Raw genomic sequence first — 16,805 nt, 5'->3', positions numbered from 1 at the left:
TTGCTCTCCAAGTACATTTGACTTTTGACTGTGGCTCACGAGTAAGAAAGGTTGGGGACCCCAGGCTTAGACTGTACACAGTACTACTACATGGAATAAACCTGAGTTTGATAGCCTTGGTTTAGGTTCTGTGGTGTATATTAACAAGCTCCCCTTTGTCTGCCTCTTTTATGTACAAAATATTTTCATCACTGTAAAGCTTTGTGTAGATATTACAGTACAGAACTATATAACACTTACCACACACCCTGTGGAGTCAATTTTGCGTTCTGAGACACACTTGAAGTTGCGTGAGCAGCCACCATTGCCAAGGGAACAGTCTCGCACTGGGCCGAAGGATGAGAGGAGATCATCAACACTTTCAAACGGAGTGGCCAGAAGGGCATTTTCTCTGTTGAAATAAAAATATCCATCATTGTTAACAAAACAATTACACCACTATGGAACTGCAGAGCATTGTTGGTAATTAAAAGGTTCTAGTAGACCTAATATGAAGCTTAAATCACTATAACACTGTTATAAAAAGACCCTATTTAGCCCTTTGCTGTGCACTCTTACCCATTGCCTTTGGTTCCTCTGATTTACATGTACTAGTTAATGTAATGAACTTTTTTTACAAAAGGAACACCATCTTTCCATGATCAGAAAAGTCAGAATTGCTGCATTCAGACAAATGGATGGCTGCTTTCAGAATTTCAAGTTAACAACCTTTATGTGTCAGTCAAGATAGAGTTCGGTGAGCACAGGAAGAGAATAGGAAAATAATTAAAGTCACTGACTGTTCTCCTGCTTAGATATTTGGTGTATTTAATAAATATATGCCACTTGGATAAAAGTTGCTTCAGTTGTAAAAAAAAAAAAAATATATATATATCTCAATATAAAGATGAATTTAATGTGAAAAAAGTGGAATCTGCACCATATGGATATAACTTATATGTTTCAAGATCCACCTGCTGTACAACAGTTGTTGCCAGCACTGATGTGATTTTTTTCATCATCTGGTATCCCACCCATTAAAAAAAACGATCTATCTATCATCTATCTATCTATGAAAGACTCAGCTTGATATAGTGCATATAATGGCACAGATGATACAATGCCATTTATGAAAAGGGAGCAATATAATCAAATGTCTCTATGAGCAGAAGGAAAAAATATGATTCCAGTTACATAATAAAGGTATGGGATCCCTTATCCGAAAACCCTTTATCCAGAAATTTCCGAATCACTGAAAGGCCATCTCCCATAGACTCCATTATAAGCAAATAATTCTAATTTTTAAAAATGATTTCATTTTTCTCTGTAATAATAATAGTACCTGTACTTGATCCCAACTAAGATATAATTACCCCTTATTGGGGGCAGAACAGCCCTATTGGGTTTATTTAATGGTTAAATGATTCCTTTTTCTCTGTAACAATAAAACAGTACCTGTACTTGATCCCAACTAAGATATAAATAATCCTTATTGGGGGCAGAACAGCCCTATTGGGTTTATTTAATGGTTAAATGATTCCCTTTTCTCTGTAATAATAAAACAGTACCTGTACTTGATCCCAACTAAGATATAATTACCCCTTATTGGGGGCAGAACAGCTCTATAGGGTTTATTTAATGGTTAAATGATTCCCTTTTCTCTGTAATAATAAAACAGTACCTGTAATTGATCCCAACTAAGATATAATTACCCCTTATTGGGGGCAGAACAGCCCTATTGGGTTTATTTAATGGTTAAATGATTCCCTTTTCTCTGTAATAATAAAACAGTACCTGTACTTGAGCCCAACTAAGATATAATTACCCCTTATTGGGGGCAGAACAGCCCTATTGGGTTTATTTAATGGTTAAATGATTCCCTTTTCTCTGTAATAATAAAACAGTACCTGTACTTGATCCCAACTAAAATATATTTACCCCTTATTGGGGGCAGAACAGCCCTATTGGGTTTATTTAATGGTTAAATGATTCCCTTTTCTCTGTAATAATAAAACAGTACCTTGTACTTGATACCAACTAAGATATAATTAATCTTTACTGGAGGCAAAACAAGCCTATTGGGTTTATTTAATATTAAAATGATTTTTAGCAGACTTAATTTATGAAGATCCAAATTACGGAAAGATCCCTTATCCGGAAAACCCCAGGTCAAAAACATTCTGGATAACAGGTCCCATACCTGTACAGTGTTTCTATCCATTACCCACATATAACACAGCCTATTAAAGAGGATGTTCACATAAATCACTCCCTGCCCCATTGCAACTTACAATATTTCTAGCACTAATGCACATTAAGGTCAGTTTTATAAGAAGCCAATTATCCAGCCACTATAGATTTGCACTGTGAGAGAAAATTGAAGCACTAATACAATCCCTATGCAAATGAAATAGAAAATGTACATTTCCATGAGAAGTCAGCCCTTGATCCCCATACTACTGTGCCAACGTGCCACACATCTCTTTGTGAATACAATATGATTTTATTTGTCAAAATCTAATGTAAACTGGAAAAGGGTTCAAGTTTTTATTTTGCTTGATTTAACTTTTGCTTAGCTGTATATACTAGAAAATACCAAAAGATATAAAAAAAAATATGAGGGTTAATACTAAAGTTTTACACTGCAGTGAATATTGCCCCCAACCCTCACTGTATGTGAATTAACTACTGTCACAAGAATAGTCAGACACAGAGAGGAACATAACAACAGTCAAAGCAGAACACAGGCAGACGGAGACTGCGGCTCTGTGCTCTGTGTGCGGCCCAGGGACGTATTAATTAGAGCTATGCAAGAAACAAGAATCCATCAGTAAGAGGCTGACACACACAGTCTCTTTCCTGTTACAAGTAATCAGGGCTTCTGGCTGCAGAGCTCCCAGGAGATCATCTCATACAAAGCAGTCAGCCTGCCTGGCCCCAACTGAGCTATTTCATATATTAAAATATTAACACACTGGGAAAGGAAAGAAGTGTTTAAAAGTCAGCATTTAGAGAAGCAGAAAGCAGGCTATCAGAGATGGTTAAAGTATGATTGAAAGTGTGTCATTGCCAGGAAACTAACTCATACGTCTGTGGCTGCAGGCACTGGAATTTAGTAAAGGAGCCTGGGAAATCTCATTGTATGTGTAACATTCTCACTGATGAGGTAGTTCAGATATTAAAATAAATCGATTTATGAAATCAAATCTACCATCAACAATACAAACCAGTGTTTTTTTAGATTTTATCAGAGGCGTGCAAAATGTCAGACAGCGACAACATAAGCTAAGGCAATGATGGTTATTGAGGAAATAAAAACATTGTGAGTTTTAAGCTGGCCGTACACACCAATAAAATCATATAAAATTGTGTTTTGTACAATTTTCAGATCATGTGTGGGCTCCAAATTATCGTCCCAATATTTTTCATACAATAGTGATCCTTTTTTTAGTCAATCAGCCAGGTTAGTATATTTCGGTCAGATATGCTAGGGGGACCTACAATGCATTTCCAGTAAGACACTTTCGTACAATTTTTAGGTCTTTATCCTACAATTTCAGTCTGAATGTTAGTTTTAGATCATTGCATTTAAACGTAAGGTCGATATCCGAAGAAGACTTAAATCTGAACTTATATGCCCACCTTTACTTCTAAACAGGTTGCAACTAGGATGCCTAATAGTGATGAGCGAATTTTTTTTGGCCAGGCATGGATTCACAGTGAATTGCTGCGTTTCACCATTGGCGAATTGGTTTGTGAAACTTCAGCGATATTTCATCAAAAATCCACTGTCGCATCAAAATAGGCAAGTTTGCACCAAAAAAGTCATGGGCGCGTCAAAAAAGACACATGCCACTCGCTTTTTGCCGTTTCTCAAATTTCTCCATAGTTTTGCAAATTTTCCTGCAAAACGAAATGGGACAGATTCGCTCATCCATAATGTCTAACCTGTCCAATCCTTCCATCTGTTACTGTATCACGACACTAGCCATACCCCAACAGACTGTGGCTGTCAGGTTATTAAATATAAAAAAAAAATTAATTGTAAAAGACCAAAGTCAACTCTCTGTGGAAAAGGATAAACAAAACAGCTTCCTTCTCCAGCCAGCTTATACAATCTCAGTTCGAAAATATAAGGGGAAAAGAGTTATGTATGTTAGGGAAATGGCACAGGGTGATTTAATTGTTGCAATGTGTAATAGAAATACAATAATGTATGCCACATGCAATTACACTTTTTGCACAGCGACTTCAGCTGAAATTGACTTGGTTTTCCACTGAAAATAATGGCTTGCAGGTCAGAGGTGGTGCCAATAATATTGTAAAATATGGTAACTGAGTGATTCAGGATATACTCTTGTTGTAGAGGAAGCATAAAAATGAAGTGAATCTTATTGTTAGCCTTGAAGTTATAAGAATGTCAGAAGGAGTCAATATCTGCAAAAAATGAAGACATAATAAGTGACTGGATAGTCACTGACTATAATATCACAATATCCCAAAACATGATTAAATATGGTCTTTGGACTATCCAGAAGCAACTGATCTCCACAAAAGCACACCAATTACATTACTGGAGATGAAACTCACTTTATTTTTATTTAAAGATGGACTGGTGTTGTGTAACCCTAATCATTACTTATCAAAAGTGTGGAAACAGTATATCTCTCAGCAGAACAAGAACTGAAGCTATTGTATATAATGTTTTTTTACTACTAGAGCAGCCCAGAGACAATGAGACTACACTAGATTTAGAAGAGTATCAAAAAGACATCTGGGTACTAAAATGATATGATTGTGCTTACCTTTTGTGGACACTGTTATTGAGGAAAGCTTTGTATAACCCCAAAATCTTGTGTATACACCATCTAGGTAAATGTAAAAAGTGCTGAATGGACAGTGATTATGTCACAGGCATTGAGGCGGGGCAGGCAAAATATGATTGACAGATCAGATTTAAAATATATTTATTACAGATATGGATGATATAATGAAAAAAAAAAAAAGAATTTGGGTTTCATGTTTAATTTGCAAAGGACTTTTATCATACAATCTGAGTGGATTTTACCACACTATCTAATGTAAAACCTAATGTTCAGAACATTCACATCGTTGCTGCAGATTTACATAATCAAATATCTGTGAAGGCTTAGAATAAATCACTTAACCTTAATATTGTGACCAAAGCTTTGGCATGTTGATGATAGAAATGATGCTCCCCAGACACCAGAGGGTTAACAGAAGGGGAACCTGGACTGGGCTAGGAAGGCAGGGAGGACTAGGAAAAGCTGGGCAGTAGCAAGGATGGTATGGGAGGAGTGGTTTAGGAGGGTGCAGGCAGCACCATATTTGTTTTCCAGGCACCCCGGATGGGAGCAAAATTTAAAAACTTAGTTGCGGCGGGGTCGGAGAGGCCTTTGTGGCCTCTCCACAAATCCGGGCCTGGGTGCATGGAGTTCCGGTTCCCATCACATGCATTAGCACAAAGGGCGATATCCTGCCTCCGCTCCCTTGTTGTTTCAGTCTCAGCAGTGGGTGCTAGTGGTAAGGAATGCTTGCCAGGTGGTAAGGGGCTCCGGTTCCCCTGCTTAGTGTGTATGGGTCAGTACCTCCCTGGGTATTGGGCCCAGGAGGCGTTGGTACAAAGTGAGGTTCACCTGCTACCACTTCCACACCACAGTGCGGCTGCCCCTGGGGGCCGGCTTGGCAAGGGAACCCGTTCACTCTGGTGGGGTGTTCTGTGTGGTGGCAGGCATTCCCCTGTTGCTGTTATTGGTTATGTTATGCAAATACTGTTTTTATAAATAAAGCTGTAGCCTTTACAATTCCATCCTGGACCCTGTGTCAATTTATTTGGGGACTTGGGGGAAAGTGGAAGGAACTCGTTTAAGTAGTGGGCGATAGGACGACTGAGAACATTGACGCTGCCCCAGTCAATGTACTGGACGAACACCACCACTACAACAAGGCCTCCAGGAAGAAAAACAGGAGAATGGAAAAGAATAATGTATTCAAGTTTGATATTTGATTTCAGTCAAAAGCAATGTTATTACCTGTAAAGTTGTCACATGCTTAAAGCCTTGAGAATTTGTGCAGCTAAAATCAAGTAAAGAAACAGCTGATACCACTTAATGCCCCCACACTTGCCTACAAACTGTCTGTAATAAAAGAGCTTGAGGTGAGCAATGGCATTACTGTAATTGAACAGTTTTTTCCACAAAAGAAGTTGCTTATCAAAAAGGATCGAGTTTGGAAATTCAGAAGGCTCTACCTTATACAATACAATGTGCTACAGGCATATTTTGAAATAGACTAATCATCACTTGCTATCTCTGGGCCAATAAGTCTAAATTAAGTGCTTTACAGTCTCTCAGGAAAAAAATGAGGTTGTTTGAATTTACCTGGCTGTGGAATTTATATTTCATACTCAGTTCAAAACAAATAGGATAAGCAGTTATATTTAATGGATGATTTCCATGATTGTGATGAAGGGCATAAATCAAGTGTAAGGAAAATACACACTTTAATAAATATGCCATTTATTTTACAAAGCTTTTTAAACAGATTTTTCCCACATAACTCATACAGCTTGCTATATAAATAAATGTTAATGGGAAAAGATCTGTAGTCGGGAGTTGGCACATTGCTCAGTTTAACAAGGGTGTTCTCTGCCACAAAGTCAATTTGCTATGCAAGTGAAACCCTTTTGTATTTGTGCGCTAATTGTATGAACCAACCTGTTATCAGCATAAAAAGTTTTTGCAAATTCACAATGTTTTCATTGCTTCGGTTTATTATTTATTCATAGAAACCAGATTTAAATGTGTTTGTCACAATGGCAGCCTTTCTGCCGTGAGTTCATTGTCTGTATAATGTACCTGAGTAAAGACTGTCCATTGAACGTTTAGGGGCTGATTTACTTACCCACGAATCCGACCCGAATTGGAAAAGTTCCGACTTGAAAACGAATATTTTGCGACTTTTTCGTATGTTTTGCGATTTTTTCGGATTCTGTACGAATTTTTCGGATCCAATACGATTTTTGCGTAAAAACGCGAGTTTTTCGTATCCATTATGAAAGTTGCGTAAAAAGTTGTGCATTTTGCGTAGCGTTAAAACTTACGCGAAAAGTTGCGCATTTTTCGCGTAAGTTTTAACGCTACGCAAAATGCGCAACTTTTTACGCAACTTTCGTAATGGATAGGAAAACTCGCGTTTTTACGCAAAAATCGTATTGGATCCGAAAAATTCGTAAAGAATCCGAAAAAATCGCAAAACATACGAAAAAATCGCAAAGTACCGATCATTACGAAAAAAACGCAATCGGACTCCATTCGACCCGTTCGTGGGTAAGTAAATCAGCCCCTTAGTGTATATATACCGTATATACATTTATAATTCATGATATAATCCATATATTTGTGAATTATTTAGAATTCAGAATTTATATGTTAATATATGTATTATTTATAATTTATAAAACATTATATACAATCTTGGATAACAATGTGTATTTGAATGAATTCCTGGTTAATATATAAGAACTTTTTATTTAACTATATGCAAAGACTTCCTGGTGCAGCTGTGCAACATAGTAACTTAGGTTGAATAAAAGACACATGGCCATTAAATTTAACCTTTTATGTCTATATAAAAGTGCTAGCTGATAGAAAAAACCTTCTAAAGCTTATCCAGCCTTTAAAGTGGTAAAAATCCTTCCTGACTCCAAGTAGGCAAATATCAGTGTCTGGATCAAGCTTTCCCTGGCCAATTCCATGGATAGCCTGCCCGCTGCTCCCATCAGATGGACCCTCCCCAAAGTTTTAAAAGTGCAACCCAGCCGCCATCCAGTGTCTTTTATGTTCTTCTGCTTCATTTTTTGTTTTGCTTCCATTGGAAGCAAATTTTTCTTTTTAGCCTTGGGAAAGCATTAGGGCTTGCCGAAAAGTGTCCTAGGGACTGGGGGTTTTTGTCCTTAAGATCTTTTATCCCCTCAAGCACATAACCTCATTTGTATGGAGTCCTTGATGTCTCATCTCTGGGATCAGGTAGGGTACGGTGGTGCTATGGCAGGTGTCACTTGTTTGTCCTTGATCCCTGTGCCCACCCAGGCTCCTAATAGTAGGTCTGGTGGAAAGTGCTTGTCCTCCCATCCGTGCACCCTACTGGACTGGCTTATAAACCACCCCTTATAATTTTAATGGATGGGAGAGGGAGGTGGCACTTAGCTAAGCATTGAAGGTTTTGGCTAACTTAGCCTATTGGTGTGACTCCCTCCTGGCTGGGGAGTCCTGGGTTTGCCCTGGTGGCACTGGGTTAGCAAATATCTCTGGAAGATGCAGGCTTAGTTATGGGCCTGGGCCTTATGGCATCCTTTTCTTTTCCCCTATACTGGGGCATCATTTTAGGTTTCAGAGCCATCTGCCTCCCTGACAAGTCTTTCCCAATCTTGAGGGTAATTTACAAAAAAAAAAGAAAAATCCAAAAGGGACCATTTAAGCTGCCGTATAGAGGTGATGCTTATGCTGCAAGCCTGATTTCCAGAGTCTCTTAACGCTTGGAGTGAATCAGTACGTTGCAAGTTTGTCTATTCTGTGTGCAATGCCTGTCTGTGCAGACACCAGTTGTAGGTAATTAGGTAATAACTCTGGATGGCAGCATTCAGCTGTAGGTAATGGTGTAGATAGGTTCCTGAGCAGCTTAGAATGAAGCTCCAGGAGTATCTAGTATGGTTCTCTGTGTTACTGTTAATCACAGGTTCATTAGCCTCAAGCTGACTGTTACTTCTTTCATACTGACTTTTCTCACCCGGAGTCTGGCTGGTTTTATAGGCTAAGGAACTGGTGTCCTGCAATAAGTTTATATAAGTCGGTTCAGCCAGTGGGTACATGGGGGTATGTGCTAGCCTGGGATAGACAGCATGGCACTTGGCTCTTAGCAGAGTGTTCTTGGGCTGGCTTAATAGAACAACTAAACTCCTTCTCTAGGCACTTAAACTGGCACAGTGCTATAGAACTATCACCTTCTGCCACATTTGTGTTGAAGCGTATCACTGCATATTTTTCTTTGAGAAAAATAAACCAGCCAATGCAACATATAAATAATATGCAAAAACTGTGAATAAAAATAGACAATTGTTTACTTTGTTTTTTAAACAACAAAATACGAAGCTGCAACCCGTGCCAACAATATATCAAGGAAGATTAATGAGACTCATTCATATGTTACCACTACCAAATTGGTAAAAAGCTAAATCTTTTAGAGTTTTCTTTTTTTTTTGTTTGTTTTTTTGTTGCAGTGTGCTTTGTGCATGCCCCGTTTCTGTAGCCGCTATTGCTTTCTATTACTGAGCCGGATAAACAATGAGCTTGAGATGCTATTATTTTTTTTTTCCTGAAAGATTATGAGGAGGATAAAGGCAATAAAATAATGTTTCTCAAATATCACACCATGGAGATTTTTACTGTCTCGTATGGAGTTTATTCGGAAGCCTGCAGACTGAAGGAACATGGTGTGTGATATTTAAAGCAGTAATGCTTTGTCTATTTGGAATTTAGTTCAAGCTGAGCAGGTTCTTCAAAGTAATGGCAACTCTATCCGTTCCCCCCCTCCCCACACACACATATAGTCAGCAGGGCTAGGATTTCATCACATTGTGTGAATCTCAGCTAAACTCAGCACCTGCTCAGCAGCCTGAGAAATGTAGCTAATAATAACCTGCAAAGAGGTCAAGACCACTTAGCGCTGAGCGGGAAAGTGTAGGAGGAAAAGCCTGCATGGGGAGGGGATGAGAGAATCAGTATGCCTGAGGTGTGAGAAGCAGAATATTAATAACTTCTCAGTTGCAGTGTGCTGTCATGTTGAAACCTCCCAGAGCACACTGCGCCGACAATACCAGGGCCCTTGTTAGTGCTGCTGAGATTGAAAGTGCTGTGGGATGCCTGTCAGTTTCTGGGATCAGCAAAGGATTCTGGGTCAGAGTATCAGCAGCTTAGGGTAAGGAATCCCGTCATAGGCCAACAAAAATTAGTTAACAGCAAAAAATATGTTGGCAGGTATGCACAAAACATATGTTTCACAGTAGACAAGGGCTTCTTGAACAATACTGCAGACTTTGCTTAGGATTTTCCTAGGAAATGTATTGTGCACATTGGTGGGCATTAATAAATACAGCAGGCACCAAAGGTTGTTATCCCCTGAGCCTGAACAGTTATACACCACTGCAAAAATAGTATCCTTCATTAATACTGCCATTTTTGGGTTAAAAAGGGCACTTTACCAGTAGCAAAATAGGCCCAAAAAAGCCAGAATGCATTGGAGTCAATTGGAAAGTGAAATGGCTTTGCAGTTAAGGTGTTTTAAGCGCTGCATGTACTGTACATTGCTACAGTTGTTATTTATAGGAAAAAATAGCTCCCATGTTGCCAATATCTTCCAAACCCAGTGTCTGGATAGCTCCTTAGACAGAAAGGGCTGCCGAGGGCTCTGATCCCACTGGTTGATATGGAAGGCAAGGGGCGCATAATAATGCTGCTGCCATTTTGTAAGCATTTTTTTGTCCACCAAACAATATTTTTTTCTGGTGAAACAAAGTGCATGGTGGAATTATAGTATGGAGTCACAAACATTTTTAGAGCAAAATAGTAATAGAATATTTCAAATTATTTGCTTATAATCGAGTCTATGGGAGATGGCCTTTCCTTAATTCGGAGCTTTCTGGATAACAGGTTTCCGGATAAGGGATCCCATACCTGTACTATGTGAGACTACAATTAAAAAAAAAATGCAGTGTAAAAAACAGCAACAAAATTCGGCACACAAAGACAGGCTTTACCATGTCATTTTATTTACGCGTTTTTCCTACATTGACTTCCACCAGAAATAACGGCGTCAAATCAGGTGTTCAGACAGTGTATCAAATAAAACACACCTTGATACATTTGCCATTTATTTTACACAGCTTTTCACACTATTTTTTTCAGTGAATTTTGTTTTACACGTCATAATAAATGGGCCGCTAATCATATGTCTTTCATATGTCTATTTTAGACCAGGTCAAAACTTTTCCTGTACTTAAGGAAACAAGAAACAAAAATAATAATAATAGTAATAATAATAATAATAAACTGTCTACTGAACTGTATTTAATTGTAGTTATTATTCAACACCATTTACTTCATATCACTAAGTTGATATACTATAAGACCTATATTATAGGTTATTGGATGTTGACATATATGCAAAAATTCATTTTATATACCCCAGAATCTAATATGCTCATTATAAATTAAGTAACTTAAAATACTACACAGGGACCTCTTTGCCACTTTACTGAAGCCACAAACATGTAAACTGATACCCTCACTGTTTAACACTATACGGTGCTTATTCACTGTGAACATGGGTTGCTACTAGATAAACGCAGAGTCCTCTGTGTCCATAAAAAGCTGTGATTAGCTCTGCAAGGAAACTAACTGGCATTCCTATTGCCATTTTAGAAAGTTTTGAAAGCAATTTGGGCTAATATTTAGTGACCAATTAAATGTTTGTTGAAACTTGTTGAAATTATTATTAGGTGATTGCTCTTTATAACCTACTGGCATCCCTATACACCATTAAAAACTCCATACTTTTTACATATATGGCGCCACTGGTTTTTTTCCCATCAATTTAAAATAACCATTGAGGCACAGAAAAATATTGCTTTGCATTCCAATGCCATATGTCTTTGATTGTCTTTTGATTAATAACCTTATTTAAAATTTTATAGCAGAAAATGTTCCACAGTGCTGTACAGTCATGGAGTATAACTGACAATCACTGTCCTAATGAAAGGAGATGTTAAGAGGGTCCTGTATGCCGGAGTTCAATATCTAATTTATATTATTAATTAGTGCATGGAAATGTAAGGGTTTCACAGACGAGGCCTCCCACAGAAAGCTTTCATCTCTATCCTTTATGGTATGCTGAACAATTTACCTTCAGACTCTTTACCAAAACATAACTACATGCATAAATGGGAAAGGATAACTGCAATGGACATAACGTTGGAGAAATGGAAAAAAACATGGAACAATGCCAAGAAAAATGCATCACGTGTTAAGCAACTGCACAGCATTTATAAAACTTTACTTTTTTGAATATACCAGAAAAATTACAGAAAATATACATAAATACCTCACAAATATGCTGGAGAAGCTGGGACATTACAGCACATAATGTGCGAATTTCCGCATTTCGCCATTGGCGACTTGTTTTGCGCAGAAAAAATTTACCTACAGACCCTTTTCCAAAACATGCCTACATGCATAAATGGTAAAGGATAACTGTAATGGAAATAGCGTTGGAGAAATGGGGGAAAACATGGGACAATGCCAAGACAAATGCATCATGTGTTAAGCAACTGCACAGCATTTATAAAACGTTACTTTTTTGGATACACCAGAAAAATTACAGAAAATATACCCAAATACCTCACAAATATGCTGGAGAAACTGGGACATTACAGTACATAATGTGGCAATGCCCTATTATCAATATCTTCTGGAAAAGTATAGAGGATCTAATACATAAGGTCTTCTCTCAGAAAGTTAAATTAGACATTCTTTCCACTCTAGTTGGAAAACCATTGGACCATTTTATGACCAATTAACAGAGACTCCTGAATAATATTCTAACAGCATCTCGATACTTTACCAACCTCAAAAGCGGAGGGGATTTCCAGAATAGTAAACATGAGTGAGATGGAAAACATGACAGCAAGGCTGAGAGGGGCGATATCAAAGACCTAAACCGTATGGGATCTTTATATCTCCACCACTTAAAAGGGATATGGGTCTTCCTAATTATCACCTAAATATATCGTCAGGATGTGTATTATGTATAAATTCCACTACTCCTCCCAAACTACTCTTTTTCTAAACTCTTTCTACTTACTCCTTTCCCCCTTCCTTTTCTTTTTCTGAACTTTTCCTACTGAATCCACTATGCTATATTTTATATCCCACTGTCAGAATACTACAGAGTGCAAGAAACGTATCCCTCCTATGGTTGTTAACTCCTAAAATTATACAACACAGTAATGGAATAGAACACCTGGTTTCATGGCATAATATATAAGATTGTTATGTACAACAAATTTAAGCCACACTGTAATTAATGCACCATGGACTGTAATTTAATTTGGATGTTAAAAAAATTGAAAACAAAAGAAAATGTAAGGGTTTCCTTCCCAAGGTTCACTCTGCTTTGCCTTTATTTCAGTCATACATATGGTATTTTTCTATTGCTTCTCTATACAAGAAAGGTTTGCAGCTCTTTGAGACAGAATGAACTATTAAACCCCCAAACTACCAATCAGTGTTCATGATTTTATTAAATTATACTCCTTGGTATGCAATTGTTCTCCATGTTATGACTCTGCTATGCACATAATTATATGACTCTGCATGGTCGCATATCATTTTACACAACATTACACTCGCTATATTTCTGTGCAGCTATTCTTAGCCCCATATCATTCTGATTGTTGCTACAACACTGTGTTTATTATTACATTTCTCTATTTCTCTGTGTAAAGTGTGCTATGTCTCTCGGTTTTTTGACATATTGCTCTGTAGAGCTTTGCTAGAATAGTTGCAGTAATCGTATAATAAATGCCTCTCTAAAATCACAAACTGTACTCTGGTGGAACAGTAGTCTCTGTTTCCTGCCATATCAGGTGGCTCATCACTTGAGGGATGGGGGGAGAGAAACACAGAACGTCTAGGGACTGCTAGCATAACCACAACCTCTCTATCTCCAATAACTCACTCAGTCATGCACAAGTAAAGTTACTGGAAGCAAACAGGTCAAAGATTCTATTAGTCTGCTCATCCAGCGTAAGCAGCCTGGGGGCTCAGAGAGCAACAGAAGAGTTGATTTAATTCCAGCAGGACCTGAGGCAAGAGGGAGGCTGAGGACACACTAGAGAAGAATAAATTATTCTAAATGCCCACATCTGGCTGTCTCCTTCAATCAGAAGCCTTCAAGCACACTCCCATAAAAAACAGCCTATTGTTATTTGTCGTTGACAAGAACTGCTGAGGCCTGTGAAGGTGACCTATGGCTCGATCTCAGACAAAGAGGGAATAGTGGGTGTAGCAAGGTGATACTGTATAAAAAAGGGTTAATAAAAGCTATGAAATGTGCAGTATGATATCCCTTAGAAAATCAAATGCATGCGCATAAATATTCACAATTTGCGACTATGCCATATTAAAAAGGTTTAACGACATTCGTACTGCGCATACAAATTTTGCAATTATGTTTGCACATTAAATGCACTAGTCTTGTCCAGCTTTATAAATATAAACACAGGCAGGGCAAATATGTTCCCTGTGCCAATAACTCTGAGCTGTGCTGTGTAAATGACTCCCACTCTACGTCCGAGTTACACCACAACTTAACAGAAATGTTCGCTTAACTGACTGCAAATTGCTCATTTATATTTGCAAAGAGAAAAATGTTGCTATATTTGCGCATAATAAACACACACACAGGGCACGGTCATGCAAAAATAGGGAAACAACATTTGCGAAAAAATATGCGCTGTGCAAACTTTATAAATGACCCACAGTGTCTGTAGACATTGCTGCCTTGCAGGTCCCAAGTTTGATTCTAGCCCCTAGTACAGTTTGTGTCGCCCCCCCCCCCCCCGTGCTCGAACTAGTACAGTTTGCGTCGCGCCACTTCTTATCGCGCCGCGCCCACCCCCCCCGCCCCGTGCTCGAACTGCGCCACCTGATATGTTAAAACACACACACGGGGGGGGGGGGTGCGATGTAGCGGTGCAGGGGCGAGGTAGCCAACCGGGTTGCCTAGGGTGCCCGGTCGCATCGGCCCGCCCCTGTTATCTAGAAAGTTCTGAATTACGGAAAGCAGTCTCCCATAGACTCCATTTAAATCAAATAATTCTAATTTTTAAAAATAATTTTCTTTTTTTCTGTAATAATAAAACAGTACCTGTACTTGATCCCAACTAAGATAAAATTAATCCTTATTGGAGGCAAAACAATCCTATTGGGTTTAACTAATGTTTACATTATTTTTTAGTAGACATAGGGGCACATTTACTAATCCACGAACGTCCGAAAAGCGTCCGAATGCGTTTTTTCCGTAATGATCGGTATTTTGCGACTTTTTCGCAAAATGTTGAGACTTTTTCATAGCCGTTACGACTTGCGCGAAATGTCGCGACTTTTTCGTAGCCTTCGTGCTGAGTACGAACGTTTCGGATTCATTCAAGCTTCAACGGCTACGAAAAAATCGCAAAAAATACGAAAAAGTCGCTAAATGTTCGTTTTCCTATCGGAATTTTTCCAATTCAGATTTGTGGGTTAGTAAATCAGCCCCATAAGGTACGGACATCCAAATTACGGAAATTATCCTGAGCATTCTGGATAACAGATCCCATACCTATAATAATAAAAACAGTCTGTGACATTCCAACTTCCATAACCCCAGAATAACGTGCCATATTCAGGGTGGCAGTAGCTCCAGGTTTCCCCAACATCAATAGATGCACTTGTACATGATTAGCAAGAGAGAGGACAGACACAACTATACGGAATGCAAGAAGCATGTTTGGACAATGCTAACATGTGTAATGTATAACCCCACTTTAAATGACAATTTCTATCTGTTTTCTATCTGCTTCTTCCCTTTTATTTTTCTTTGATATTTTATTCCTGCCTACTTGCACCACTCAAAAAGTCAGATGAAGCAAACCTCTGTGACATGGATTTAGGTGAGATTTAGACAGAATACTCAGTTTTTGTGCAATCCCCCAGTCAGACCTATGACAGCTATAACAATGCTTTAATATACCTGTAACCATTATATGAGAAATATTGCCATAATGTTTTATTATTTATTATTATTTCCAGATTTTTATATAGCAACAACATATTTCTGCAGCACTTCTGCATACAGAGATTATTCATCATTATGAAACTGAATATGAATATTTCCAAGAGAAATTAATCTCTTAAAAGACATGTAAACCCTATATTTTGGTACCGTATATAAGTTGGGCACATCTCCAACCCAAAATGCTTCATTTGTACTGCATATATCCCCTCCATTTGCCAGCACCATTACATTTTCCTAAAACAAATAGCAGCTTTCACCCAGCAACCATTCTCCCATAAAGTTCATGCAGTGATGAATGCAGGTTTACACAAGCTGAACTTACTTTGATAAAAAAAAAAAAGTCCTGCCTAGATTGAGCACTGTAACAGTTAAACTTAGCTCAGGACAGGAGGTTAGGAGAAAAAACATGTTTCTCTGGTGCAGAGTGTAGCAATATGTATGGGGATAAACAAAGGTGTTGGGGGCAGACATATTGCACACAGGATTTGAATACAAGGGCTGTATAATTAATTTACACATTCTTGGTAGTTCCTGACTACTTCAAAGTATTATCAGAGACTCCAAGTCAAGTAGTAGACGTTTATCTGTAATTTTATGACCCAGATACTAGTTTTACCTACTTCAAAGAATCACTTCTAATCAAATGCAAAATAAGTTAGGACTATACAGGATGCTTATCTTGGTATCTATTATTCCTAATTTATATGCTAATGTTCAAGGTGATCTAACAGCAGGAGACCCCGAGAAACAATCTGTAGGAGGGGTCTTTTGTATTTCAAAGTGGAATTGTTTATACAGTTGTTATTGGTAAAGAAACATCTAAAGAAATTAGTTGGTTAGATTAAGATACATGTTTAAACTTGTTGTGAGCCAATCAGAACCATTCCCCATTTTGGTAAATGGGATAGAAACAG

The 16,805-nt window shown here is 38.2% G+C and overlaps 1 protein-coding gene across 2 annotated transcripts in view; it reads right to left on the bottom strand.

Annotated features, from left to right (window-relative positions):
• Positions 1-16,805, bottom strand: part of astn2 (astrotactin 2) — a 675,040-nt gene that overhangs the window by 242,872 nt on the left and 415,363 nt on the right. For both annotated transcript variants that reach the window (XM_002935205.4, XM_031891225.1), the window contains one exon: positions 241-391. In XM_002935205.4, the coding sequence (XP_002935251.2) occupies positions 241-391 (151 nt within the window). The remainder of the gene's footprint in view (positions 1-240; positions 392-16,805) is intronic.

The sequence above is a fragment of the Xenopus tropicalis genome, chromosome 8 (assembly GCF_000004195.4).
Source record: "Xenopus tropicalis strain Nigerian chromosome 8, UCB_Xtro_10.0, whole genome shotgun sequence".
In the NCBI taxonomy this organism is placed as follows: Eukaryota; Metazoa; Chordata; class Amphibia; order Anura; family Pipidae; genus Xenopus; species Xenopus tropicalis.
Note: the sequence above shows the minus strand (reverse complement) of the source record. Positions and strands in the feature narration are given on the sequence as shown.